Source organism: Mugil cephalus, chromosome 7, assembly GCF_022458985.1.
Source record: "Mugil cephalus isolate CIBA_MC_2020 chromosome 7, CIBA_Mcephalus_1.1, whole genome shotgun sequence".
In the NCBI taxonomy this organism is placed as follows: Eukaryota; Metazoa; Chordata; class Actinopteri; order Mugiliformes; family Mugilidae; genus Mugil; species Mugil cephalus.
In genome coordinates, this window is record NC_061776.1 from 3335804 (window position 1) to 3362832 (window position 27029).

The window sequence follows — 27029 nt, forward strand, 5'->3', positions numbered from 1 at the left end:
CACTCAGCTCACCCTCGAACAGCACATCAAACAGGTCACAAAAACAGCTTTCCTCCACCTCAGAAATATTGCCCGTCTCCGCCCGTCTCTCTCCCCCACTGCAGCTGAAACACTCATCCACTCCTTCGTCACCTCTAGACCGGACTACTGAAACAGCCTCCTCTACGGTCCACCTTCCAAACTTCTCAACGAACTCCAAATTGTCCAAAACTCTTCCGCCCACCTCCCCACCCACACTCATTCCCGTGACCACTTCACCCCCATCCTCCAATATTTCCCACAACCTCCGATCATCCTCTGCCTGCCTCCTGGTTCCACCCAAAACGTAAAAAAAGTACCAAACCTGGGGGGACAGAGCCTTCTCTGCTGCTGCTTTGCGTGTTTTTATGTCTGTAAGTGTCTTTGAGTTTTGAAAAGCATTATAAAAATAAAATGTATTATTATTAAAAGAAACCACCTTGTAGTCTCCATCTGTGTCGCTTTATAGAAATAAGACAGACTCAAATTAGGATTTGGAACTTCCGAATATAAGAAAACAGTTTTCCTTGATGCTCTTACAGTGAAAGACATTCTTTAATGTTTACATAAGGTCCAATAAAACTACTTCCGCCTGGTGTCCCACGATAAAGATCCGACAGAGGAGGAGAGTTAACATTTTGTTCCGCTCTCTTTTTAAATCTCTAAATTTTGGTTCTTACCATCATTTTCTAGCAGGAATATTAAATCTGTTTTCCTCAAAAATAAATAGATTGATTTTATTTGAATAATATGAACAGAACACTAAAAATGATAATAATAAATGAAATCCTATCATTCCAGAGTGAGTTATTTTTATTGTGCCATGGCTGAGAGATCAAAAAAGGTAGTTATAATGGAAGTCAATGGGACATTTTTGTCCAGTAAGGTTACAAGAGGGTAGTAAATTTTAAATCTGATGCTACACAAAAACTATAAGGCAATCAAGCCAATATTTTACATAATGTTGGTCATACCCAAGACTGATCTGAAAGAAATGCCCCAGCAACCCAACATTATTCTTATGGAAAATAGCAAAATGTTCACATTTGTTTGGGTAAAAACGACAGTAACTTCAAGTAATAATTTAAAGGCTTGAAATTCCTCAGAATTCCTCAAAATGAATTTTTGTAAAGTGCTGAAGTGGTTTGAGGTATTTTTGAAGAAAAAAAAATCAGAAAATAATTTTAGTGTGTGAAGCATTTAGTTTTTGAACATGAACATTTTTGTCTACTAGGATTACAAGAGGGTAGTAAATTCAAAGGATGCCTGAGAGTTAAAAAAAATAAAATAAAAATCTTGCGTAGTTAATACCTAGTATACCTGTATGATTCATTGTGCATATCGGCATTTGGATCATAATTATCCTGTAGCACTGTGTGTGGAGAGGGTAGATCTGAACACTCACGTCACTCAGATGTTCATGTGCTGGAGTCATGTGACCTCAATCCAAAAGAAACCACCTTGTAGCCTGCATCTGTGATGCTTAAAGGTCTACAGAAAAGAAAAATGAATTTGATTCCACTATGGTTCATAAAATTAGTGTAATTACTCATCTACCAGACGATGTAGGCCAAACGTTGTGCAAAATTCTATTTTCGAGTAAACTGCGGGTTAGTGTGATTTTTCTTCGCCTTGGATGGTGCAGGCGCACAGATTATACGTTAGCCTGCGCACGATTCATCAGCCAATGATATCAGGATCCGTTTGTCTGTACAAATCAACAGAAAAACACACAAGGCTCTGTAACATTCAGTCTCCACACAGCACACAAGTCTCAAGCCCCTGTTAGTAGATAAACATACAGAAACCCTGTAGACTATCATGTGGAATATATCTACTTTAACTTGCAAAAAGTCAGTTTACAAAGTTCATATTCAATTGACACATTAACTGCATGTTCATAACCTAAAACCCAGCATTTATACATGCATGAAATAAAGTTTGCATTGTCCCAAAACCGAAATAAATGTCTGAAAATGAGCAAAATAACACATCACCTCTCAGCTAGTCTGGCGCGAACTGCGAGAAGCACCGTGACGACAGCACAAGGCCTGCGACTTCTTTAAGAGACAGTACAGGTATTAACACAACAACCAGGCATACACCTGGTTACATAAGTAAAAATGCCATAACTAGATAACTACTATAACATATTCTATAACACAGAATAAAAGCGTAGAGAACAGACACGTGATATGATATGCATTAAATGAGAAAATCTATAACTTGTAAACTCAAATGTCAGTTAGATGGTGTCCCAGGCAGAGGGGGATGTCTTCTTTCTGACATGTTTTTTAAAAGTTTGGTTTCCCATAGTTTTTTTCACCAACAAATGTTTCAGGAAGACATCCCCATCACCTGTGTGAGTCCTCATGTGGATATCTAAATGATCTTTTCGTCTGAAGGTTTTCCCACATGTTTTGCAAGAATAAGGTTTCTCACCTGTGTGACTCCTCATGTGTACAATTAAACTACCATTGGTAATGAAACTCCTACCACATGTTATGCAACAATAAGGTTTCTCATCTGCGTGAGTCCTCATGTGGACAGTTAAATGACCTGTTTGTCTGAAGGTTTTACCACATGTTTTGCAAGAATAAGGTTTCTCACCCGTGTGAGTCCTCATGTGGAGATTTAATTTACTTTTTTTAATGAATTTTTTACCACAAAGTGTGCAATCAACGGCTTTCTCCACTGTGTGAGTCCTCATGTGGAAAGTTAAATTACCTGTTTGTCTGAAGGTTTTACCACATGTTTTGCAAGAATAAGGTTTCTCACCCGTGTGAGTCCTCATGTGGAGATTTAATTTACTTTTTTTAATGAATTTTTTACCACAAAGTTTGCAATCAAAGGCTTTCTCCACTGTGTGAGTCCTCATGTGGCGAGCTAAATGAGACATGTAGATGATTTTTTTCCCACATAATTTGCAACAATATGGCTTCTGTGGGCTCTCTGCTCCAGGAGAGTTGTGAGAGAGGAGCTGGTCCCTGTTTGGTTCAGGTTCACTGTGCTCACTTTCCTCATCAATAGGAGTCTCCATCAAGGAATCGGCCTCCTGGTCCAGAACAAGATATTCTCCTTGCTGACTGCTGCAGGGTTCCTCCTGTTCCTCTTTAATCTGTGGAGGTTCTGGTTCTTCCTGTTCCTCTTGAATCTGTGGAGGTTCTGGTTCTTCCTGTTCGTCTTTAATCTGTGGAGGTTCTAGTTCCTCCTGTTCCTCTTTAATCTGTGTTGGTTCTGGTTCCTCCTGTTCCTCTTTAATCTGTGGTGGTTCTTGTTCCTCCTGTTCCTCTTCAATCTGTGGAGGTTCTGGTTCCTCCTGGTTCAGACTGGCATTCCTGTCCTGGTCATAGAGCTGCTGGTCATCTAGAACCTCCTCCTCGTTCTTACAGACATAATGCTCTGGAGAGACAAAAAATAATAATCACTGCATTAAAAAATTAGTTACACTGTAAAACAAGAGGTATTATTTTGCCATTTACAACTGGTCTTTGATCTCATTTCAGTCTGGCCCATAACATGATTTGGGGGCTCATCCGATCTTTCTTGTGTCGTCATTTTGAGTAGGTTTGTCGTTTTGGATAAATTCGGTGAGTATTTCTCACTGTTGCTTGTGAGTGTGTTGAAGAACTTAATTGTTAAAACAGCTTCAAATGCATTAAAATCTCAAACGCAGTTGTTATATACAAAACCAAACAATTCACTTCACATGTAAATTTACTATTCTGCATGTTTTCAGTGTTACGTTTTTTTTTTCTGTGTGAAGAATACAGTTTGAAACTTGATTGAGCTGTTATATCTTTAGAGTAGACCTGGTTTGTGAGCCATTTTTCTACCTTCCTCCACATCTCTAGCAGCAAGCAAACGCCAAGATCAACTCTTTTACCGTTTGAATTACTATCGCATCCTTTCACGCAACTGCGCTTTACCCTGTTGTTTACTCACAAAACTGGCGCTAATGACTCAAAATGCACTCTTACGGAGTGTGGCGTCACTCGACAAAGACCGATTGCACTAATATGGAGGAAATGTGCGGATGTGTGCAGAAAATTCAAGACTAGAAATTAAGCATGTTATCAACCTTCTAGCTGAGTGTCTTTCCTCTGTGTCTTCTCCAAACTGTGTGTTTCTATTCATTCGTTAGTTTTTAAACCATTCTACCTGTTCTCACCTATTCTGTGTAACTTTATCTCAGGTTTCCACGTGATATCCAGCAGTCTGCGCTGACGATCGATCTCTTCCTCGTACTGGACGACAGTTCTTTCAAAGAGTCCGAATATTTCTTCAGCAGCAGCAGTTAGTCGCTCGATGATCAACTCTCTCAAACTCTCAGCTGAACACATTGTTACTTCAACAGCTCAGATATTTATCGGGAACACGACAAAACCGTTTCCAACTCAGTCCACAAAGACACAAACACAGTAGCGCTAACGGATTTTAAGAAACAAACCACTTCCGCCTGGTGTTCCACTATAAAGTTCCGATAAAAGAGGACAGTTAACATTTTGTTTCGCGCTCTTTTTTAAATCTCTTATTTCGGATCGCATCATTTTCTAGCAGGAATATTAACTCTGGGTTCAGAGTGTTTTAACTTCTTTATTATGTATTTATTTATTGACTGTCGAGAAAGATTTCTTTGTTTTGTGTATGCAGTCCGTGGTTGAAAGTCTGCAGCGCAATAACAAACTTCATTTATTATATAGACAGAAATGAAAGTTTTCTTACTGCCACTTCCGGACCTTGCGAAGGAAGTGATTGTCAAGCTTCTGCAGAAATTCTGCAATCTTGCAAAAATGTTTGGGAATAAATTCATTAAACAACTTACCTATAACCAAGAGATCATACCTTTGTATTGCTTTGGAAAAAGACTCACAGCCTACTCATTGTTTAAAACGTGAGAACACACAGCCCAGAAGCTGTGAAAAAGTCATACAGTCATTTGTGAGAGTTTGGATCCTGGCTGAATATGTTTGAGAAATTTCAGAGAAATTTTAAGATGAAATGCTCAATAGGAGTTTATAAACATTTCAGGGCGATATTGACAAATAGTGATATATAAGCTAGCTAGTGCTAGACTTGTGATACTACTATTTACTAAGATGATAAGCAACAAGACAATGTAGCATCTTGTTTGTCCTCAGCTCAACATGAGAGGGACAAGCATCCAATAGAGTGGCTGCAAAAGTTTGGGCACCACTGGTCATGAGGCATTCTCTTTACATTTCAAACAAGATCGTGTTTTATTTTCATCTTTTACATTTTCAAAATAACAGAAAAGGAGAAGGGGAAAGAACACACAGGTCATTTGAAAAAAAAAAAAAAAAAATCAACACTTTTTATTTTGTAATGTTCCATATTGTCATACATTTAGATCAGGCATGTCAAACTCAGTTTGGCTCTGGGGCCGGATCAGTAAAAGAATGTCAACTCCAAATATTTAGCTTTGTTTTTCAGTACTATGCTTTATCATTCAGCCTACATTTGTAGCCTACCCTACATATTATAATCACGGATAACAAGGGATCTTTTCTAAGCACAACACATTTATTCAAAAACAATGGGAAAAAAATGATTTTTCATGTTTGGCCGTGAATGTGTTAACAACTGGTTTATTTTAACAGTTGAGTGAAAGCAGTTTTACACCTGAACCAACTCACCACACTAAACAAACTCAAGTGGGAGCTATAAAAAAATATCGCCTTAATTGTCATACTGCTTTGAAATAAATAAAAAAAGAAATACAAAATAAAATAAAATAAATAAAAAAAGTTATAGCAGTGCATGGGCAGTAGGATTAGACTACATCAGATCAAACTACTAGGCTGGGCCTACTGAAGCTGAGAATATACTGCACAATATTAATTGTCTTTAATATGACATACTTGTCTTTATGATGAGTGTCGCCGAATATTAAACTCTTTGAACACTGCAACTTGCTGATTACATACCAAGCACACTGGTTTTGCATTCACTTCTGTGAATAAATACTTCTCGGTCCATTTCTCCTGGAAAACTCTGCACTCCGTGTCCACTCTTCTTTTTTTGACAGAGCCATTTTGGGAAGGGTGTGTTGACCGATAACTTGTTTAGTAGTGGTGAATGGTGAAGCAAGATTGCCGGTTTATTTTTACTTGGACACATCACGTTGCGAATGTTTATTTCCTGTGACTAACTCGTGTCAGTGCCGCATGCTTGACGTGAGCGCGTTTACACATTTACTGCCCTCTAGCGGCCGGAGGGAGCATTTGGTTTGTATTTATTTTAAAAAATCACAACTTTTAATAGAAATTAGCTAGAGACTCCCTTCTTTTTTTGACGTACTCAGAAATTTATGCCGGGCCGGATTAAATGACCCAACGGGCCGGGTCCGGCCCGCGGGCCGTATGTTTGACATGACTGATTTAGATGCTTGAAAACTGTTTTCTTGTTGCTCTGATACAGAAAGACATTCTTTAATGACCACAGAAGGTCAAATAAAACAAGTAAAAAGTTCCCACAGATTTTTTCCCGGGGGGAAAAAATAAAATCAGGAAGACAACAAGGCACCTTTGTGAGTTTTCATGCGTCTAGATAAATGAGATCTTCGACTGAAAGTTTTCCCACACGTTTCTCAATGATATGGCTTCTCACCTGCGTGAGTCCTCATCTGGCAAGTTAAAACAGAACTGGAGATGATTTTTTTTCCCCCACATAATTTGCAACAATATGGCTTCTCTGGGCTCTTAGCTCCAGGAGAGTTCTGAGATAGGGGTTGGTTCCTGTTTGGTTCTGGTTCACTGTGCTCACTTTCCTCATCAGTAGAAGTCTCCATAAAGCAATCAGTCTCCTGGTTCAAAACAAGATGTTCTTCCTGCTGACTGCTGCAGGGTTCCTCCTGTTCCTCTTTAGTCTGTGGAGGTTCTAATTCCTCCTGTTCCTCTTTAGTTTTTAGAGGTTCTGGTTCCTTCTGGTCCAGACTGGAGCTCCTGTCCTGGTCACAGAGCTGCTGGTCATCGAGAACCTCCTCCCCTTTCTTACAGACATAATGCTCTGGAGAGACAAAAAAATATATAATAAAATATAATCCTTGCATTACAACATCAGTTACTCTGTAAGACAAGAGGTATTATTGTCAGTCATGTCAGTGACACGCACCTCGTTGCCATTTTGGATGGTTACTGGAGGATAAACAAAATGTGAGCAGACGACAGGGGAGGTTTAACTGAAGATGGAAAATGGAAAAACAGAAGAAAAGCAAGTGAATACTGAGACAAATTAAGCAAAGATACCAAAGACAGCTACTGGACCAAGTTGGTCACTAGAAATTATATTGACCTGAGGACAAACAGCTGGAGCTCCAACACAGAACTGCTGCCTCCAACCTCTTCCCTGGACATCACCAACTATCTGGTTTATGACATAAGTGCATGTACCTCCAAGGGGTTTAGAAATGATAAATCTCTTGAAGCTCATAGACACCTCTCCGTTGGCTTGGTGCAGGATCTGTTCTCATTTCAACTGGAGGTGAAAACACGCAAAACCACTGACACAGCACAAACGTGTAGGAAAAAGTAAAAGCAAACAATTCACAAAAGTTGGTGCTGATCATCATCATGTAAAGATACTGTAATGATCTCATCTTGAATCTGACTTTCATCTGATTTATGTTCACTGTTGCTTGTCAGCTTGTTGAAGACCAGTAGTCAACATCAGAGTTATGTAAAATGTCAGCTTCAAATGCCTTAAAAAATTAAAACCAAACAATTAATGTCACATGAAACTTGAATCAGCTGTCATATCTTTAAACAGCTGGTTTGTGAGATATTTTTTCTAGTTTCCTCCACATATCTGGCAGCTAGCTAACACCGAGATCAACTCTTTTACTGTTTGAATTACTATTGCATCCTTTCACGCAACTTTTATTATTAGTCTTTATTTAACCAGGTCGATCCCATTGAGATACAAAGACCTCTTTTCCAAGGGAAGCCTGGCCAAGACAGCAGCCTAGGAAAGTTTCGACAATTAAGAACAGACAGAAACTCACACAACATGAATAAAATACATGGAAGATAAAAATCAACAGGACTAAGACTCAGAGATTACATTACATTAAAACAACAACAAGTACGAAAAGTAGCTGCCCCAAGGTCTTTCACTCAGGTTTTCAAAGATCCAAGGGCGATTAGTTCCTTTAAACCAGGCAAAGTTCCAATCGAGGATGTCAACCGATATTCCGAAAGCTGTAATCAAAAATCAGCAGGCGAAAACACAAAGTAGTCCAAGACCGATCACCAACCAATCACACGCATCAACAACAGGAAATTAAAAGAATGCTGACTGAATTTAAAGAAGGAATAGGGAAGATAACTGTCTGGACTGGTGAAGTAGGGAAAAGATCAGAATGAAGGGAGATATTATGTTATGACTGATAGCACTAGGCAACAATGTGGCAGACACAGTGGCAAAAAAGATGGCAGGCTATGAAGAAAAACTCCTTCCAAATGGTGTAAAAGGAATGAAAGAAGAAAATAATGAGACCATAGAACAGAAGGTTATTAGTAAGTGTAATTTTTCACAGATTTTTCCTGTTTTCAAATAAAACAGTGAAATGCAAGTGGATTTATAGCTATTTTATTGTAATTTTAGGTTTTAGGCTTAAAATTACAGTTAATTAACCACAATGTAAGATTACAGTAATATTACATTTTTTAATGACAGTTTATTGTATTTGTACATCATTAACTCTAATTTTACATATGTTTTCCTGTATGTTTTTACAGGTTTATCACCATTTTCCATAAAACAATGTCATAACTGTAAATTTACAGATAACAGCAGTCATTTAAATATTTACCTTTAGAATTACATGTAATTACCAATAATATAATTTACATTATTACTGTTTTTTTAAAGGTGATTTAACATGTCTTTTTATATTCACATGTAATTTTACAGATCTTTTCTTATAATTATAATGAAGAAATGTATATAAAATTACAGAAATCTGTAGTTATTTCCACAAAATTGCAGGTTATTTAGCATGCGTGATTGAGGTGATTTCATGTTTTTTAACTGTACATTACTGTAGAAAGACAACTTGTACTTTAAATAATGTAGTTTTACAGAAAGTATTCTGTATTCTTACAGGTTTTAACTTTATTTTATCTATTTATTTTTTTACTTTCAAAAAACAATGAAATGTCTGTAGATTTTGGGATATCGGGAGTTATTTAAAATCTTACCATTAAAACTCCCAGTAATTTACCGTGATTTAAGATTAAGTTAATATTATGTTTTCAATGGCAATTTATCACTTTTGTAAAGATTTGAATGTCCTTCTACATTAGATGTGAGGTATTAATTTACAGATTGCTGTCCATGATAGAGAAGACATACAAAATTTCAGAAATCACTCGTCATTCAACTGTTTTCCTTAAAATTGCAGGTAATTAATCATGTGTTCAAAGTGTTTTTTTTAAAGGGTAATTAATGGTATAAATAAAACATACATGCATCATAAACTTAAAGATTTTTCAGTGAAGTACAGTGGGATCATTGGTCTTGTTTTCATTACCATTACTGGTGAAAATGACTTCACAGATTTGATGAGATATATCAGTTTCCTCTTTGGTTTATAAATCAGGATTTATGGTGTCCTGTAAACCCATGGGGACTGGGCATAATAATATGCAGGACCATAATAAAGATGTCATTCATTCATTCATTCATTCTTTTTATCTATCTGACATCAGTGATGTCAACTTTGCAGGCCTGCTATCCAGCCTGTGGCTAAAACTATTTGGACTGCCTGCGATATCAAATGTAATGCTAACAGAGAGAAGCCGCTCTAACTTATGTCTCTCCAGAAGATACACCATCTGCAACAGCAGAACAGAAAAAAATCCAACAGGCTCCATATTAATGAACACATTTAATTCATTAATTCATTTTGAAACAAAGTCAAATGTTCACATAAAAAGTCAGGGTTTGTCCAAGGGGAGGCCTACAATTTGAACACAATCAGAAACTTTGGTGGAGAGAAAATGAATCTCGTTAACTGTATGTATACATAATGTAGAATTCAAAAAGAAATCATAACATGACATACAGAACTGACTTAACAATTTTCAAAAAAATTAAATAAACCCATACTACAAATTCTGCAAAAAAAAAAGTTAACTGTGTCAACATGTAGCAGAATTCAAAAATTGACAAACTTGGGAACTTTTAACAGGAACTTTTAACACCTTCAGGAAGGTCAGGATGGCAGTTTCCTGGGGTTCCTGACTTCTGGATCTGTCTGGATCTTTTCCAGAAGTTCTTCCTGCTGCTCCCATGCATAATCCAACAGGTAGAGAACACATATTTGTTGAGATATGTTAGACAGGATTGGGTTAGATAAGTTAGAAATGTAGTCCGCTATTGAATACACATCACATGGCAAAGTGACCATAAGTAACTTACCCATTAGGGACTCCATTCAAACTCTGCAATGCGGTTGATAAGGGTCAGGACTTTGGGGTTAACTGCATTGCTCTTCTTCTTTTCCTGGCGCTCTACTTTGGAACCCTTGTCAGGATTGATCTTAAAGATGGACCTGGACACAGAGTGGTAGAAAATACAAAAACTGTTCAACAAAACATCATCTAAATCAAGATTTTGGACACTCACAGATCATCTGCTATTTGCGTCATCACCATCAGCTGTAGAGTCGTGCAATGTTCATTTTTACGTTTTTAAAATGTGGAGCACTGCACTGTGTGATTGTTAGCAGAAAGTTGTGAATATGCCATGGACATTACTTTTTTTCCTTCCATTCCGGAAATTTTGAAGGTACTATACAGAGCAGGGATGGGCAACTTAAATGATGGAGGGAGCCACAATTTTTCATCCACACTAACAGAGGGCCACATAGGACGCACACTTCTTGACCCCATATACAGTGCAGTAACGTTTTTCCTGCTCAATAAATTTGATAAATATGAATACAAACAAATAATAACTAATAGTAATAACTTAGTGATTTTTTTTCAGTGCAAAGGGCTCTCAAGGAAATAAAACATACAATTCACCATCCAGCTCAAAGACGGCAGAAAGACAAGGAGACCGTATCAAAGTTTTGATACCAAAAGCCTTTGCCATTACTATAGCACTTCATAGCTCTTCACACTTTCGCCACCTGACAGGAGCTTCTTTGCTTTAGCGAGCTCAAGCGCAACGGCAAAAGATGCCTTGAGTGCAGACTCCTGAGTGGTTGTGGCTCTGGAAAACAGTCGCTGTTGTTTGTGTACTTTTGATTCGAGGTCGGCTGCCATAGCAACCATTGCAGCTTCAGTGTACTTCTTGTATTTAGCTTTGTGCAAGGTGTTGTAGTGGTGACTTAAATTGAAATCTTTCATGGCAGATAGCTTCTCTAAGCAGACTAAGCACATAGGTCTGCCTTTATATCCTGTGAACAAGTACTCATCTTCCTATTTAACTTGAAACACTGGGTTTTCTCCATCAAGTTTCCTCTTTCCTCCTCTTTAAGCCATGGCTCCACTCTTCCTCACTGGTGCGTGCACGAGGCGGCGTCTACATTGGAGGCGCTATCTAGTGGCCATCTGTGTCATTCCAACTGATTCAGTGCCTCAGAGGACACATTTCTTATAATTTTCTAAAATTAATCAAAGAGCCACTATGAGTGAGGGTGCAGGCCGTGTGCGGCCCGAGGGCCGCCAGTTGCCCATCCCTGATATAGAGGATATATCTACACACTGAGCATTCAGACACTCAAATTAAATGGTGCTGGGGACCCGGCCTATTCATTTGTGTCCACTGTACTGAAAATGTGTTTTTGGTCTCATCTTTTGACACGTTTGAGCTACCCTACTAATTCCTGATGTGCTCTACAGAGGACCTGGCCTTTCCAATGATATCTCATGTGTTCGAGTGGGATGATGGGAAGTTTTCTTTTCCTGCTTAGACAAAATGAAAACTGTAGCAAAATGCCCATGCCGGGAAAAGAGAAAACATAGGTCAAATATTGTTCAGATATAGTTTTTTTTTTTTTTTTTACCTATGGTAATCATTTTTCTTTTTTAGGAACATGTCAGGAATTAGAAATTGGTGTCAGAGTGCAGTCAAACATTTTGTTCGGAAAAATAATAGCCTTTTTATGAATGTCAACTGTAATGGACATGAGAACGATTTCAAGGGGTTAGCTAATAGATGACTAGCCTCCTAGTTCTTTGTTTACATTCAAATCTCTGCTCCAAAACACATTTCTTTGTGGGGTAATAAGCATGTTGAATGTATTTTCTATGTAAAGTAATTAATGTAATAAATAATTGTTCATAACAACGTTTCATTCAACCTCTTAAATGTTTCCACTATTGTAGGAGGCAGAAGAGATCCTGGAGAAAGTTTTGTCTGTCTCTGTCTGTCTGTCCGTCTGTCCGTCTGTCTCTCTGTCTGTCTCTCTCTCTTCCTCTGTCTGTCTGTCTCTCTCTGTCTCTCTCTCTGTCTCTCTCTCTGTCTCTCTCTCTCTCTCTTTCGCTGCCTCTCTGTCTGTCTGTCTCTCTGTCTGTCTGTCACAGAGGTATTTCTCCAGGACCCCCAAAACTTTCTCCATCTCCTCTGAACATTTCTCCATGACCTCTACTGCTCAGTATTTATTCTGTGTATATCATGTACTCATCCCGGTAGCTAGTGGAGCAGTTGCTGAAGGAACAGGGAAAATAATATCTTACAATAACATCGTTGTACAATAACATTGTACAACACTGTTACGCGGTCAACGGCAAAACATCTGATATTACTTTAAGTGTACACTACATGGAGAATAATTTCAGAATTTTATTTCGCCACCAGACAGTCTTTCTTGCCCAGTCAGCTGATATGGATGTTACTACTGACCCCATCCACAGCATTACATTGCTGAGCGTTAGTGCTAGCGCAGGTGCATGTACTCCACACTGGGGTCATGCAAACAGCTACCTACTGACTATGCATTAAGGTAGCTCATACAACCCCTCTTCAAACGTTCCTAAATATCCCGCAACCTACAAAAGAGTTAAATAGTGAATGCATGTGTGTGTGTGTGTGATTAGTCATGTACACTTACCTTTGAAGAAACTCCATTGTGGCCCCAAGTTCCACTGGGTAGTGCATGTTGAAGATGTAGAAACACATGAACATGCCAACCAGTGCGTCGGTGAAGCTCTTCAAGTTATCCATCATCACCTCCTGGTCCGCTGCCACCATGAAAGCTGTTGCAGACAATGGACTCTCTCCTGTGAAAAAAAGGCATCAGTAAATCCACCAATTTAAATGTCTCTATTTGCATGTAGGGCACACACATTCTATTGCCTCTCACTTACCACATACAACAATGCATGGTGTGGGTGGCAGGTGTTCTCTATCAACCTCCACAGCGATGCATGTTCTGTCGACCACGTGAAACATTCTTGCACGATCCTCTTTGAAGTGTGAAAGTAGCATCAATACTGCCCCACAGGGTCCACCTCCAGCTTGGATCTCTGCTCTCTCTTTTGCAGCTACACTTGTTTTCTCACATGGAAGAGACTGGAAATATTCAAGGACTGTGGCCAATTTTGAGGCCATGGCCTCCTCGAATTCCTCATTGATGTGGACACCAGTCAAGAGTTTGAAGTGTGTCTTCATGCCAACGAGCGAGAAGAGGAGAGGCCATTCTTCAGTAAGGGCCCGGGTGCCCTTACCAGACATTATGTCATTTCTCTGAGATATGAAGGTGTCTGAGATTAACTGTTCTATTTGTTTTTCATTCCTCTCATTTTTCAGGAACATTTTTTGCATGTCTTTTTTCTTCTTCATCTGTGCTTCCACGTTCACAGGTCCAGATTCCCACTGAATACAACCATAGGAGTCTTTCTGTTGCTTCTTATTTTCTGGAACAGTGCTGATGTCATCTGGGATGCTCCTCTTCTTGCCCAGCGTCTTATTTCTCTTGTAGTTATCAACTCTGCACTGAAGTTGTTTTGTTAGAGAATCATAGCCGCTTCCAATGACTTCACCTTCTATGATGTCTGTGAAGGACTTTGGATATTCTAGGACCATCTTCCGCGCAACTTCACTTAGGTGCTTCTTCGCTGGCGTCTTGCAAGTGGCCAGAATTTCAGCTGCAATAATGCGGATCACTTCCCTCCTTTCTCTGGCTGTGGGCCGCTCTTGATTGTGTAATTTCTCCCTTACAACAGCTGGCACCATGTTCCAAGGGACTTGAAAACTGTAGTGCCAGTCACTGCCCAGTTGTGTAATGGGACTAGACCATTCACTACTAAATGGAGAGGAGATGCGGCTTCCAAATGAGGTTCGAAAGGGTGTTTCTGTAGTTTTAGGTGTGCCTGGGCTTCCAGAAGTAAAGGGTATGCTTGGGCTTGTAGTGACCCGCAGTGTTTCTGGAGTTTGGGGTGTGCTCATGACATCGTCCTCCATGCTTGAAACTGCATCAGTCTGAGCTGAGAAGACACCTAAAAAGCACAGAGACATACATAATAATGAATAGCAGACCAACAATGGACCTGGTGGCAATATACTCATATTACAGATTGAGCCTTGACTTACTTTTAATATGTGCAATAAGCTTCCTTGCTTGAATGGGTCTGAGCACGTCTGCAAGGTCATTGATCTGGATGAGCCGCATATCGTCAAGCGTTTCCACCCCAATGTCTTTGAGGACATCCATAATGGGTTGCAGTGTAGTTGGCGTGCTACACATTGGTAGTGCTTCTCTAACAAAAGTGGCTATGTTATCCATGTCTAAAAGGGGGGAATAAATGACGAGTGAAATGAAAACATATTTACAGGTCCAAAACACTATGCTTCAGGGAAATTACTTTCATTGTAGCCAGTGGATAAAAATCAAGACACTGATCAGCATTGATGCAAAGCATATCCCTTGCTGATTCTCCCACTTTATGAAGCCCATACTCTGGCATGTAAGATGAGTGTGATGTCACGAGAAAATACACATTTTTGTTTTCTTTCATCAGTATGAGCTCAAGTTGTCCAAATTCCACAGATTCATCATTCTTAAGGCACAGAAAGAAGCTCTTTCTATAGAGAGTTCACTTTAGAAAGCACACTTCTGTGGATATAAAGTCAGGCGTGACCAAGCTCTCCTCAACAGCATTGCTTACCTTACTGCTGTACAACTAGACAACGCATGGTATGGGGAGGAAGCCATCACTTGCAATGCTGGAGGAAAGAAGGAGCCGGAGTTCATGTAGGACTGCAGTAACTGGTGGTTGTTTGCAAGAGATTTACAAACATTTTTAAAGTTTTGTGTCCTCCTCACACTTCGTTTAAAGTACGAATGCTTGCTCTCAAACCTCATTGTCCACAAGCAAATGAGTGTTTCAAGCCTCACGATCAGAGATGGGTAGTGGAGGAGGTGATGCTTTGGTTTAAAGTTTCCAGAGGGAAAGAGATACTTCCTTGTTTCAAGGTATTCTTGTACTCGGACCTGAAGTAAACTAGTTTGGCCAGCAGATGTCTTGGGTGCACAGACTAACTCAACCATATGGCCATATGGCCCTGGTTGTCTTTGATTCCGCCCCCAATAATGATGGGAAGAAGTCTCAGCAAACACCAATTCTCAGCTGCCTGCCCACCAACCTTAATGCCATGTTCACTGACTTCCGAAGGAACAGAACTAGCATCAGAACCAAGGTACTTGACCTGTTTGATCTGCCAGTTGAACTGCTGGTAAGTCATCTATTTCTTTACCTTCACAAAGTACTGAATGTAAATGGATAGATCATAGGCAACTACTCCTTCAAATATGTCATGGCCTATGGAGGGTGGAAGGCCTGGCTGACACACATGAAAATACTGAAGACCATTGAAAAGTGAGTCAAACTTTACTCCATTTATAGTTGTTGTCTCACTGTCTTGTAGTAGCTGCACTGCCCCTTTGTAACTCTCAACAGTTCTCACTAGAAACTTGACACTCACTTTGTCCATGTCCTGTCGGGTGCCAAGCAGTACCTACAACAGTGAGAGGGGGCATTGAAATTTTCAGCATAACCTCCAATGCAGTGGGATCCCAAATTGTCACCAACAATGCACAAGACTGTTGCTCGTACAGTACAACCTGAAGAAGTGACAAGTGCGTTATCCTATGGCTCTCTCCCATGGGGATATGTTGCTTTTTCACTGCGGTGAAAAAAGAATCCATACCTTATAACAAATGTTGATATCCTTGTTTATCTTCTTTACGGTGAGTTGACTGTGGTCTACCACACAGCTTAATCCACCAGAGACATTGAGCTCTGTTTAGATGTAGTTTAGGAAATGAGATGTCGGGGATGAAATATACCCCACTGGCTAACCTCTCAGGACACCATCAGAGTTGTATCACCCTTGCACATCCCTTTTGGCTTCTGAAAGAAACCAGGTCCATCTGTCTCCAAAAGTTGTGTATGGCAACTTATATCTTGAGAAATTGCTTTGACACTTAGCTGCTATGCTAACGGGTGCTATGAGAGCACGGTCAGACTGAATAATGCAGAGAATCGAAATGACAATTCTGTCTGAGGATCAGGCTAGTAATGCATTGAGTTGAGGATGTGCAGTCAGCTCACACTGCATACTCAAACATTCTTGATAATTTAGTATAAATGCAGGCGTTTCTTGCATACATAATCCACATAGTATGCAGCTGAAACAATACTCAATCTGACATACTTAGTTATGAATAGTACATTAGTAATACAGTATGATGGACATCATGACCGCTCCTCCAGTGTAGCCAAAACATCTCTATCGCCCTCTGGTGGCTGGCTGTAGTACAGGACATAAAGTCAGCCCTCTCAATGTTGTCAAGTGGGGAAAAAAAAGAAAAACATTTTTTTGTAGGTAGGTAGTTCTTATGCTGATGTTACTTATAGATGAAAGATGTTTCTATTTCCAGTTTGGCCCTGCAATGGAGGTCTAGTCAATGTAACTTACTTGTAGAGCACAGGAGCAGCTGCTGAAGAAGCTGCTCTATATTTTGGACTTAGTATGGACAGTACAACATAAAAGTTATGAATTTAAGGATAAAAATGGTGTAGTGTTTACTTATTGTAAACCTGGCCTGTGAACAGAGCAAAATCTGCGACTCTTCTGTTAATAACTATGGTCCATCTTTCCACCACCACAGATATCATGTATTTAGTCATGATATTTACATATCATGTAACTATTTGAACTCCATGGTATTTAAAAATAAAACAAGTCAATGTTAAACAAGTTTTTCAAGATAACATAGTAATAATTACAGTATGATTATACTGTGAGTGTCACATTTTGAAAAAGTTGATCATAGATTGTTGCTTATGCCCATGCAGTAGAATGGAAACGGGCGTTCCAATATTACTGGATGCGCAGGGCAGGGAGCTCTCTGATTTCTGCTATTAGGGACTGTGACTGAAAATAAGTCACTGGACCCAGGGTTCAAAATATTGAAATACTCCTATTTCTTTTTTTTTTTTTTCATTCATAAAAACAATATTTTGGAAGTAAAACACTAATTGAACAGTTACATAAATGAATACTTTACAGAGATTGCCTTAGCTGTTTTAATGTGTAATGACTTACTATCCTTGTTTTTCTGTCATTAAATTTTAACAGTTTTTGTTCACTTTACTAAACTGATTGTTTAATACCCTAAATTTACAGATATTATCTTTAAGTATACCTGTTAATGTGTTTTGATTTAGTGTTCACTAAAATAACTAATACTGTAAATGCGCAGAAATTCCTTTTTGATTTAAGGTAAATATTCAGTTTATATATTGCTGTTGTTTTACTTGGGGAAACAACAATTATGCAGCAAATCAGTGTAGTGTAACAAGACGGTTTCATGAAGTGACTACAAAATACCCTTGATTTACAGGGATTGGACTTAAATGCAGCTATTTTTGATGTATTTCTAATGTACACTGCTTTTTCCCCACTGTCCAATGAACATTTTTAAATCTTGTAATTCTTTAAAATCACAAATTAATACTGTAAATGGGTAGACATTTGTCATTGGTTTATACATTATTTCTCGGTCATTGTAAATGAAAGAACAATATTTAAACAGGAAATTACTCTAGATAGATGAGGCCATTCCATGAACAAAATACCCTTAATTTAGAGGGACTGGCCTTAAATGGAGCATTTTTGATATATCTGTAAAGTATTTAGCTTGTCTTTCCACTTTCTAATGGTTGCTTTATAATGTACTAATTCTCTAAAACGACAGATTAATACTCTAAATTTGCAGACATTTACCTTTAGTTTTATGAACCTATTTCATTTTAATATGTTACAACTTTACTATTGTACATGGGAAATTTGTATTTTAACATGACATTACTGTAGATGGACTGGGTTGTTTCCTAAAATAATGTATACCGTGAAATTACATTCATCTGAAAGTTATCTTATTTTAATGTGTTTTGACGTAATATGTGTGTTATTTTATAGTATGGTGGGCATTTATCAACTACAATATACTGTATAGTAATTATCTTCTGTATTTTTACAGTTATTGTATGTAGTTGTGTGATCCAGTTATTTACTGTATTTTCTTTTTTTTTTACACAGTGTGTTGATAATGCAGGCTGAAGCAGCCCTTCATGGGAAACAGTCGTGGGTTGAAAGGGGTGTCAGGAAATAGGAAATAAACATTCCGGGGTCACCGCTTCTTGGCTATTGAATTTGTGGTGTTTGCTCCGAGTGGTTGTTGTTGTATCCCAGGTATTAGGGCTCTCATCTTATCCTTTCCAAACTTTATAAAAATCCTGGGCTGAACAAGAGGAAAATATCCTCCGTCGACAACTAATATGAAGGAAATGTGCGGACATGTGCAGAAAACTCAAGACAAGAAACTAAGGTTATCAACCTTCCAGCTGCGTGTCTTTCCTCCGTGTCTTCTCCAAACTGTGTGTTTCCATTCATTAGTTAGTTCATTTGAACCATTCTACCTGTACTCACCTGTTCTGTGTAACTTTATCTCAGGTTTCCTGCTGATATCCAGCAGTCTGCGCTGACGATCGATCTCTTCCTCGTACTGGACGACAGTTCTTTCAAAGAGTCCGAATATTTCTTCAGCAGCAGCAGTTAATCGCTCGATGATCAACTCTCTCAAACTGTCAGATCCAGACATTGTTACTTCAACAGCTCAAATATTTATCCGGGACACGACGACGCGTCTTCCAGCTCAGTCCACAAAGGCACAATAGCGCTAACTGAAACAAACTACTTCCGCCTGGTGTCCCACGATAAAGTTCCGACAGAGGAGGAGAGTTAACATTTTGTTTCGCGCTCTTTTTTTAATCTCTAAATTTAGGTTCTTACTATCATTTTCTAGCTGGAATATTAAATCTGTTTTCCTCAAAAATAAATTGATTGATTTTATTTGAATAATATGAACTGAAGACTAAGTTTATCGTGAAGTTACACATGATACATTCCCCTCTACATTTTAACTTTCAGACTTCAGACAGAGCTTAGGAACATTTTTGTCTGTCCATTTGGCTGCCATTTGAACTGTGTTAGACTTTGTTGAGCCATATGAACTGTCGCTATACAAATTTTAAAATTATTAATAATAATAGGTCAACAGAACAGTGTGATAATAATGACTACCCTTTTGTAGCTCTTGTGTCTTGAAATAGCCTGCTGAGCTCAATAACACAAGCACAAAAACAAATGAAATAAACATTTGATTCATAAGCCCTATAATGGGGAAATGGCTCATTTTATTGTTGAACAAAATGATAATAATAAATGAAACCCTATCATTCCAGAGTGAGTTATTTTTATTGTGCCATGGCTGAGAGATCAAAAAATGTAGTTATAATGGAAGTCAATGGGACACTTTTGTCCACTACGGTTACAAGTGGGTAGTAAATTTTAAATCTGATGCTACACAAAAACTAATAATGCAATCAAGCCAATATTTTACATAATGTTGGTCATACGCAAGACTGATCTGAAAAAATGCCCCAGCAACCCAACATTATTCTTATGGAAAATAGCTCATTTTTCATGTTTTTGTGTAAAAACAACAGTAACTTCAAGTAACGCATTTAATGGGTAAAAAAACTTCCTCAGAATGATGTAATTTTGGTAGATTTGCAAAGTGGTGAAGTGGTTTATGCAGAAATAAAAAAAAAATAGAAAATGATCTGAATCTGTGAAGCTTTTATAGCAGTTTTTGGACATGGACATTTTTGTCTGCTGACATTACAAGAGGGTAGTAAATTAAAAGGATGCCTAAGAGTCAAATAAACAAATCCTTCATAGTTAATACTTAGCATAACTGTATCATTTAACATGCAAATTGGTATTTGGATCATTTCTATCCTGTAACTGTGTGGAGAGGGTAGATCTGAACACTAGTCCCTCAGGTGCTGGAGACATGTGATTTTCTGAACTTTGTATTTCTTTTTTTCGTTGAATGATCAACAAAAAGCCCTGACCTCAATCTAAAAGAAAAAATCTTGTTGCCTGCATCTGTGACGCTTAATTGAAAGAAAACAGATTCAAGTTATTTGAAAAGAATTTAAATTTTTTTTTTTATTTAGTAAAGTTTCCTATTGTCATATATTCGGAAGAAAACAGTTTTCCTTGATGCACTTACAGTGAAAGACATCCTTTAATGTTTACATAAGGTCGAGTTAAGCAAGTAAAAAGGCCATAATAAAATAACTACTATTACATATTCTATAATATTGAATAAAAACGTAGAATATACACAATATAATATGCATTAACTGAGAAAGTCTGTAAGTCAGTCACTCTGTGACTTCTGTAAGTCCTGTTGTAAACACAAGTGTCAGTTAGATGGTGTCCCAGGCAGAAGGAAATGTCTTCTTTCCGACACGTTTTTTGAGAAGGTCCCGGTTTGAGTCCAGCACCGGTCTTTCTGGGTGGAGTTTGCATGTTGTCCCTGTGTCTGCGTGGGTTTTCACCGGGTACTTCGGCTTCCTCCCACCTCCAAAGACATGCTCGTTTTGGCTAATTAGTGACCCTAAATTGACCCTAGGTGTGCGTGAGTATGATTGGTTGTTTGTCTCAGTTTTAGCCCTGCGATAGGCTGGCGACCTGTCCAGGGTGGACCCTGCCTCTCACCCGATGCCAGCTGGGATAGACTCCAGCAACCCCTGCGACCCTAGTGAGGATTAAGCGGTATGGAAGATGAGATGAGGTTTCGCACCAGTGTGAGTCCTCATGTGGACATTTAATTTACTTTTTGTAATGAATGTTTTACCACATGTTTTGCAACAATAAGGCTTCTCACCTGTGTGAGTCCTCGTGTGAACATTTAATTTACTTGTTGTAATGAATGTTTTACCACATGTTTTGCAAGAAAAAGGTTTCTCACCTGTGTGAGTCCTCATGTGGACATTTAATTTACTTTTTGTAATGAATGTTTTACCACATGTTTTGCAAGAAAAAGGTTTCTCACCAGTGTGTCCCCTCATGTGGACAAATAAATTAGACGTTTGACTGAAACTCTTACCACATGTTTTGCAACAATAAGGTTTCTCACCTGTGTGAGTCCTCAAATGGACATTTAATTTACTTTTTGTAATGAATGTTTTACCACATGTTTTGCAAGAATAAGGTTTCTCACCTGTGTGAGTCCTAGTGTGGGCATTTAAGTCATATCTTTTTCTGAAGGTTTTACAATATGATCTGCAACAAAGTTTCTCACCTGTGTGAGTCTTCATGTGGGCAATTAAACTACCATTGGCACTGAAACTCTTACCACATGTTTTGCAACAATAAGGTTTCTCACCTGTGTGAGACTTCATGTGGGCAATTAAACTACCATTGGCACTGAAACTCTTACCACATGTTTTGCAACAATAAGGTTTTTCACCTGTGTGAGTCCTCATGTGAACATTTAAGTCATATTTTTTTCTGAAGGTTTTACCACATGATCTGCAACACACTTTCCCACCCGTGTGAGTCTTCATGTGGGCAATTAAACTACCATTGGTAGTGAAACTCTTATCGCATGTTCTGCAACAATAAGGTTTTTCATCTGTGTGAGTCCTCATGTGGACAGTTAAATGATAAGTTTGTCTGAAGGTTTTACCACATGTTTTGCAAGAAAAGGGCTTCTCACCTGTGTGAATCATCATGTGGCGAATCAAACTATAGGTTTGATTGAAGGTCTTGCCACATATTTCACAAAAATAGGGCTTCTCACCTGTGTGAGTCCTTATGTGAACATTTAATTCATATCTACTTCTGAAGGTTTTACCACATGTTGTGCAACAAAGTTTCTCACATGTGTGAGTCCTCATGTGTACAATTAAATGATTTGTTTGAGTGAAGGTTTTACCACATGTTTTGCAAGAATACGAGTTCTCACCTGTGTGAATCTTTCTACCAGTGTCAGTATCACTCTGATTCTCTGACATAAGAGAGTTGTATACATTATTAGTGTGATGTTGATCTGAGTCTACATGCTCGATTCCTCTCTGATCAGGGCTCTCAGCTACAGGAGAGTTGTAAGAGAGGAGCTGGACCCTGTTTGGTTCTGGTTCACTGTGCTCACATTCTTCATCAGTAGGCGTCTCCACCAAGAAATCAGCCTCATGCTTCATTACAAAATGTTCTTCCTGCTGACTGCTGCAGAGTTCCTCCTCATCCTCTTTAATCAGTGGAGGTTCTGGTTCCTCCTGTTCCTCTTTAATCTGTGGAAGTTCTTGTTCCTCCTGTTCCTCTTTAATCTGTGGAGGTGCTAGTTCCTCCTGTTCCTCTTTAATCTGTGGAGGGGCTGGTTCCTCCTGTACCTTTTTAATCTGTGGAGGTGCCAGTTCCCCCTGTTCCTCTTTCATCCGTGGAGGTACTCTAGTCTGGAGTTCCTCGGAACTGGAGTTCCTCTCCTGGTTACAGAGCTGCTGGTCAGTGAGAACCTCCTCCTCTGTGCAGACATGTTGCTGTGGGAGGTCTGGAGGAAGAAAGAGACACATCATTAAGGTTATGAACATTAACATTAATGTGATGACAGGAAACCACAGGTGAAATTTACACTCTAAATTTAACATGAAATGCAGATACACTGGCAGCTGCCAGTTAAGTCAGACCACACTAGAACAGACTGGAGTTCCTCTCCTGGTTACAGAGCGGCTGGTCAGTAAGAACCTCCTTCTCTGTGTAGACATGTTGCTGTTTTTATCAGGTAAGGTTTGGATAATATCCATTCTTTAAGCACCATGTTCCTTATTGCATCCCAGTGAAGATAGATCACAGGGACAAACATGTTAGGATAGGCTAACCACAGACATGTAAGCTAGTACTGAATAACAACAGTCAGAACATCGTTAGCTGTGTTAGCTAGCCTCTTAGCGTGCTAGCAACCTTCTAGCTGAGTCTCTTTCCTCCGTGTCTTCTCCAAACTGTGTGTTTCCATTCATTAATTAGTCCATTTAAACCGTTCTACCTGTTCTCACCTATTCTGTGTAACCTAATCTCTGGTTTCCAGGTGATATCCAGCAGTCTGCGCTGACGATCGATCTCTTCCTCGTACTGGACGACAGTTCTTTCAAAGAGTCCGAATATTTCTTCAGCAGCAGCAGTTAGTCGCTCGATGATCAACTCTCTCAAACTCTCAGATCCAGACATTGTTACTTAAATAGCTCAAATATTTATCTGGAACACGACGACATAACACAACTGTCTTCCAGTTCGGTCCTCAAACACACAAACGTAACGTAAAACAAACCACTTCCGCCTGGTGTCCCACGGTAAAGCTCCGACAGAGGAGGACAGTTAACATTTATTTACTTTTTTTTTTTAATCTCTAAATTTCGGTTCTTATCATCATTTTCTATGAGGAATATTAAATCTGTATTCCTCAAAAATAAAACAAAAACGAATAGATTGATTTATTTTCCATTTTATTTGAATTATATGAACTGAAGACAAAGTTTATCATGAAGTCACACATGATACATCCCCCTCTATATTTTAAACCTCAGGTAACTTAAAGACATTTTGCCTCTCCATTTGGCTGTGTTAGACTTTGTTGTGCCATATGATCTATCTCTACACAAATTTTGAAATAAAAATAATAACAATTAATTCTAATAGGTCAACAGAATACTGATAAAACTGACTACCCTCTTTTAACTCTTCTGTCTTGTAATAGCCTGCTGAGCTCAATAACACAAGCACAAATACGAATGAAATAAACATTTTATTCACAGGCCCTATAATGAAATCTGTTCAAATTAAGTAATATTATTCCAGAGTGAATGATTTTATTGTGCCATGGCTAAGAGATCGAAAAATGTAGTTATAATGGAAGTCAATGTGACATTTTGTCCACTACGGTTACAAGAGGGTAGTGAATTTTAAATCTGATGCTACACAAAAACTAATAATGCAATCGAGCCAATATTTTACATAATGTTGGTCATATTATATAGATGTTTCAGGAAGACGACCCTCACCTCTGTGAGTCTTCAGGTGGACATTTAATTTAGTTTTTGTAATGAATGTTTTACCACATGTTTTGCAAGAATAAGGTTTCTCACCTGTGTGAAACCTCCCGTGAACTTTTAAGTCATATCTTCTTCTGAAGGTTTTACCACATGTTCTGCAACAATAAGGTTTCTCACCTGTGTGAATCTTCAGGTGGACATTTAATTTACTTTTTGTAACGAATGTTTTACCACATGTTTTGCAACAATAAGGTTTCTCACCTGTGTGAAACCTCCCGTGAATATTTAAGTCATATCTTCTTTTGAAGGTTTTACCACATGTTCTGCAACAATAAGGTTTCTCACCTGTGTGAGCATTCATGTGGATAATTAAATCACCATTGGTACTGAAACTCTTATCACAAGTTCTGCAACAATAAAGTTTCTCACCTGTGTGAGTCTTCATGTGCAAAATTAAATAACCATTGGTACCGAAACTCTTACCACATGTTTTGCAACAATAAGGTTTCTCACCTGTGTGAGTCTTCATGTGGATAATTAAATTACCACTGGCGCTGAAACTCTTACCACATGTTTTGCAACAATAAGGTTTCTCACCTGTGTGAGTCCTAATGTGGACAATTAAATTAGACTTTTGACTAAAACTCTTATCACATGTTGTGCAACAATAAGGTTTTTCACCTGTGTGAGTCTTCCTGTGGACATTGAAACCAGCATAAGTCCTGAAACTCTTATCACATGTTTTGCAACAATAAGGTTTCTCACCTGTGTGAGTCCTCGTGTGAACATTTAACTCATATCTTTTTCTGAAGGTTTTATCACATGTTCTACAACTAAAAGGTTTCTCATCTGTGTGGATTTTGTAATGTCTTTTCAAATTGTACTTAGAAAGGAAGGTTTTTCCACAGACATCACATGTTACAGACTTTCTACCAGTGTTAGCATCACTCTGATTCTCTGACATAAGAGAGTTGTATACATTATTACTGTGATGTTGATCTGAGTCTACATGCTCGATTCCTCTCTGATCAGGGCTCTCAGCTACAGGAGAGTTGTGAGAGAGGAGCTGGTCCCTGTTTGGTTCTGGTTCACTGTGCTCACATTCTTCATCAGTAGGAGTCTCCACCAAGAAATCAGCCTCATGCTTCACTACAAAATGTTCTTCCTGCTGACTGCTGCAGAGTTCCTCCTCATCCTCTTTAATCAGTGGAGGTTCTGATTCCTCCTGTTCCTCTTTAATCTGTGGAAGTTCTTGTTCCTCCTGTTCCTCTTTAATCTGTGGAGGTGCTGGTTCCTCCTGTTCCTCTTTCATCTGTGGAGGTACTCTAGTCTGGAGTTCCTCGGAACTGGAGTTCCTCTCCTGGTTACAGAGCTGCTGGTCAGTGAGAACCTCCTCCTCTGTGTAGACATGTTGCTGTGGGACGTCTGGAGGAAGAAAGAGACACATCATTAAGGTTATGAACATTAACATTAATGTGATGACAGGAAACCACAGGTGAAATTTACACATTAACATGAAATGCAGATACAGTGGAAGTCAGACCACCTACACTAACACACCTTTTCCTAAAAAAAAAAAAAAAAAAAAAAAAGTGGACCGTCCTCCTCTGTCGGTCCAGACTGGAGGTCCTCTCCTGGTTACAGAGCTGCTGGTCAGTGAGAACCTTCTCATCTTTGTAGACATGTTGCTGTTTTTATCATAATAATTCTGACAATTTGTTGTGAATTCTACTCTATATTCATTCATTTATTTCTTAGTCTAACTCATATTTATAGTATTTAAGTTACTATTCTGTTCAACTTTCATGTGACAAAATGCCTTAAAACGAAAAGGCACCATATTTGGAAGGTTTGGATGTTTTCCATTCTTCAAGCACCATGTTTCTTATTCCACACCAGTGAAGATACATCACAGTGACCAACACGTTAGGATAGGCTAACCACAGCCATGTTAGTACTGGATAACAACAGTCCATGTAGCCTTAGCTATGCTAATTATTCTCTTAGCATGTTATCAACCTTCTAGCTGAGTGTCTTTCCTCTGTGTCTTCCCATACTGTGTGTTTCCATTCATTCGTTAGTTCATTCAGACCATTCTACCTGTTCTCACCTATTCTGTGTAACTTTATCTCAGGTTTCCAGGTGATATCCAGCAGTCTGCGCTGATGATCGATCTCTTCCTCGTACTGGACGACAGTTCTTTCAAAGAGTCCGAATATTTCTTCAGCAGCAGCAGTTAGTCGCTCGATGATCAACTCTCTCAAACTCTCAGATGAAGACATTGTTACTTCAACAGCTCAAATGCTTATCTGGGACACGTCGACACAACACAACGGTCTACCAGTTCGGTCAACAAACACACTTACACAACAAAAAACAAACCACTTCCGCCTGGTGTCCCACGATAAAGTTCCGACAGAGGAGAACCTTTTTTATTTTTTTAAATCTCTAAATTTAGGTCCTTATCATAATCTTATCATTCCTCGAAGATGAAACAAAAGTGAATAGATTGATTGATTTTCCATTTTATTTCAAAAAAAAATGTCATGGTCCATTCTGTTTCAAGAAATT

The 27029-nt window shown here is 38.7% G+C and overlaps 2 protein-coding genes across 5 annotated transcripts; both read right to left on the reverse strand.

Annotated features, from left to right (window-relative positions):
- Nucleotides 1-1844: 1844 nt before the first annotated feature.
- On the reverse strand, nt 1845-26857 carry LOC125010954 (zinc finger protein OZF-like). 3 transcript variants are annotated; one of them, XM_047589920.1, is made up of 2 exons: nt 26569-26857; nt 1845-3420 (listed from the first exon to the last, which is right to left on the reverse strand). In XM_047589920.1, exons 1-2 carry the CDS (start codon nt 26738-26740, stop codon nt 2264-2266), a joined length of 1329 nt encoding a protein of 442 aa, XP_047445876.1. In that variant the 5' UTR covers nt 26741-26857; the 3' UTR covers nt 1845-2263. The 3 variants fall into 3 exon arrangements, with proteins under 3 accessions (XP_047445876.1, XP_047445875.1, XP_047445874.1); XM_047589919.1 differs by lacking the exon at nt 26569-26857 and adding an exon at nt 4190-4462; XM_047589918.1 differs by lacking the exon at nt 1845-3420 and adding an exon at nt 23896-25883 and having other exon boundaries at nt 26569-26855.
- Nucleotides 9910-19256, reverse strand: LOC125010923. 2 transcript variants are annotated; one of them, XM_047589871.1, is made up of 6 exons: nt 18988-19256; nt 14584-14778; nt 13359-14489; nt 13103-13271; nt 10462-10594; nt 9910-10324 (listed from the first exon to the last, which is right to left on the reverse strand). In XM_047589871.1, exons 1-5 carry the CDS (start codon nt 19157-19159, stop codon nt 10465-10467), a joined length of 1797 nt encoding a protein of 598 aa, XP_047445827.1. In that variant the 5' UTR covers nt 19160-19256; the 3' UTR covers nt 9910-10324; nt 10462-10464. The 2 variants fall into 2 exon arrangements, with proteins under 2 accessions (XP_047445827.1, XP_047445828.1); XM_047589872.1 differs by having other exon boundaries at nt 9910-10327.
- Nucleotides 26858-27029: the final 172 nt, after the last annotated feature.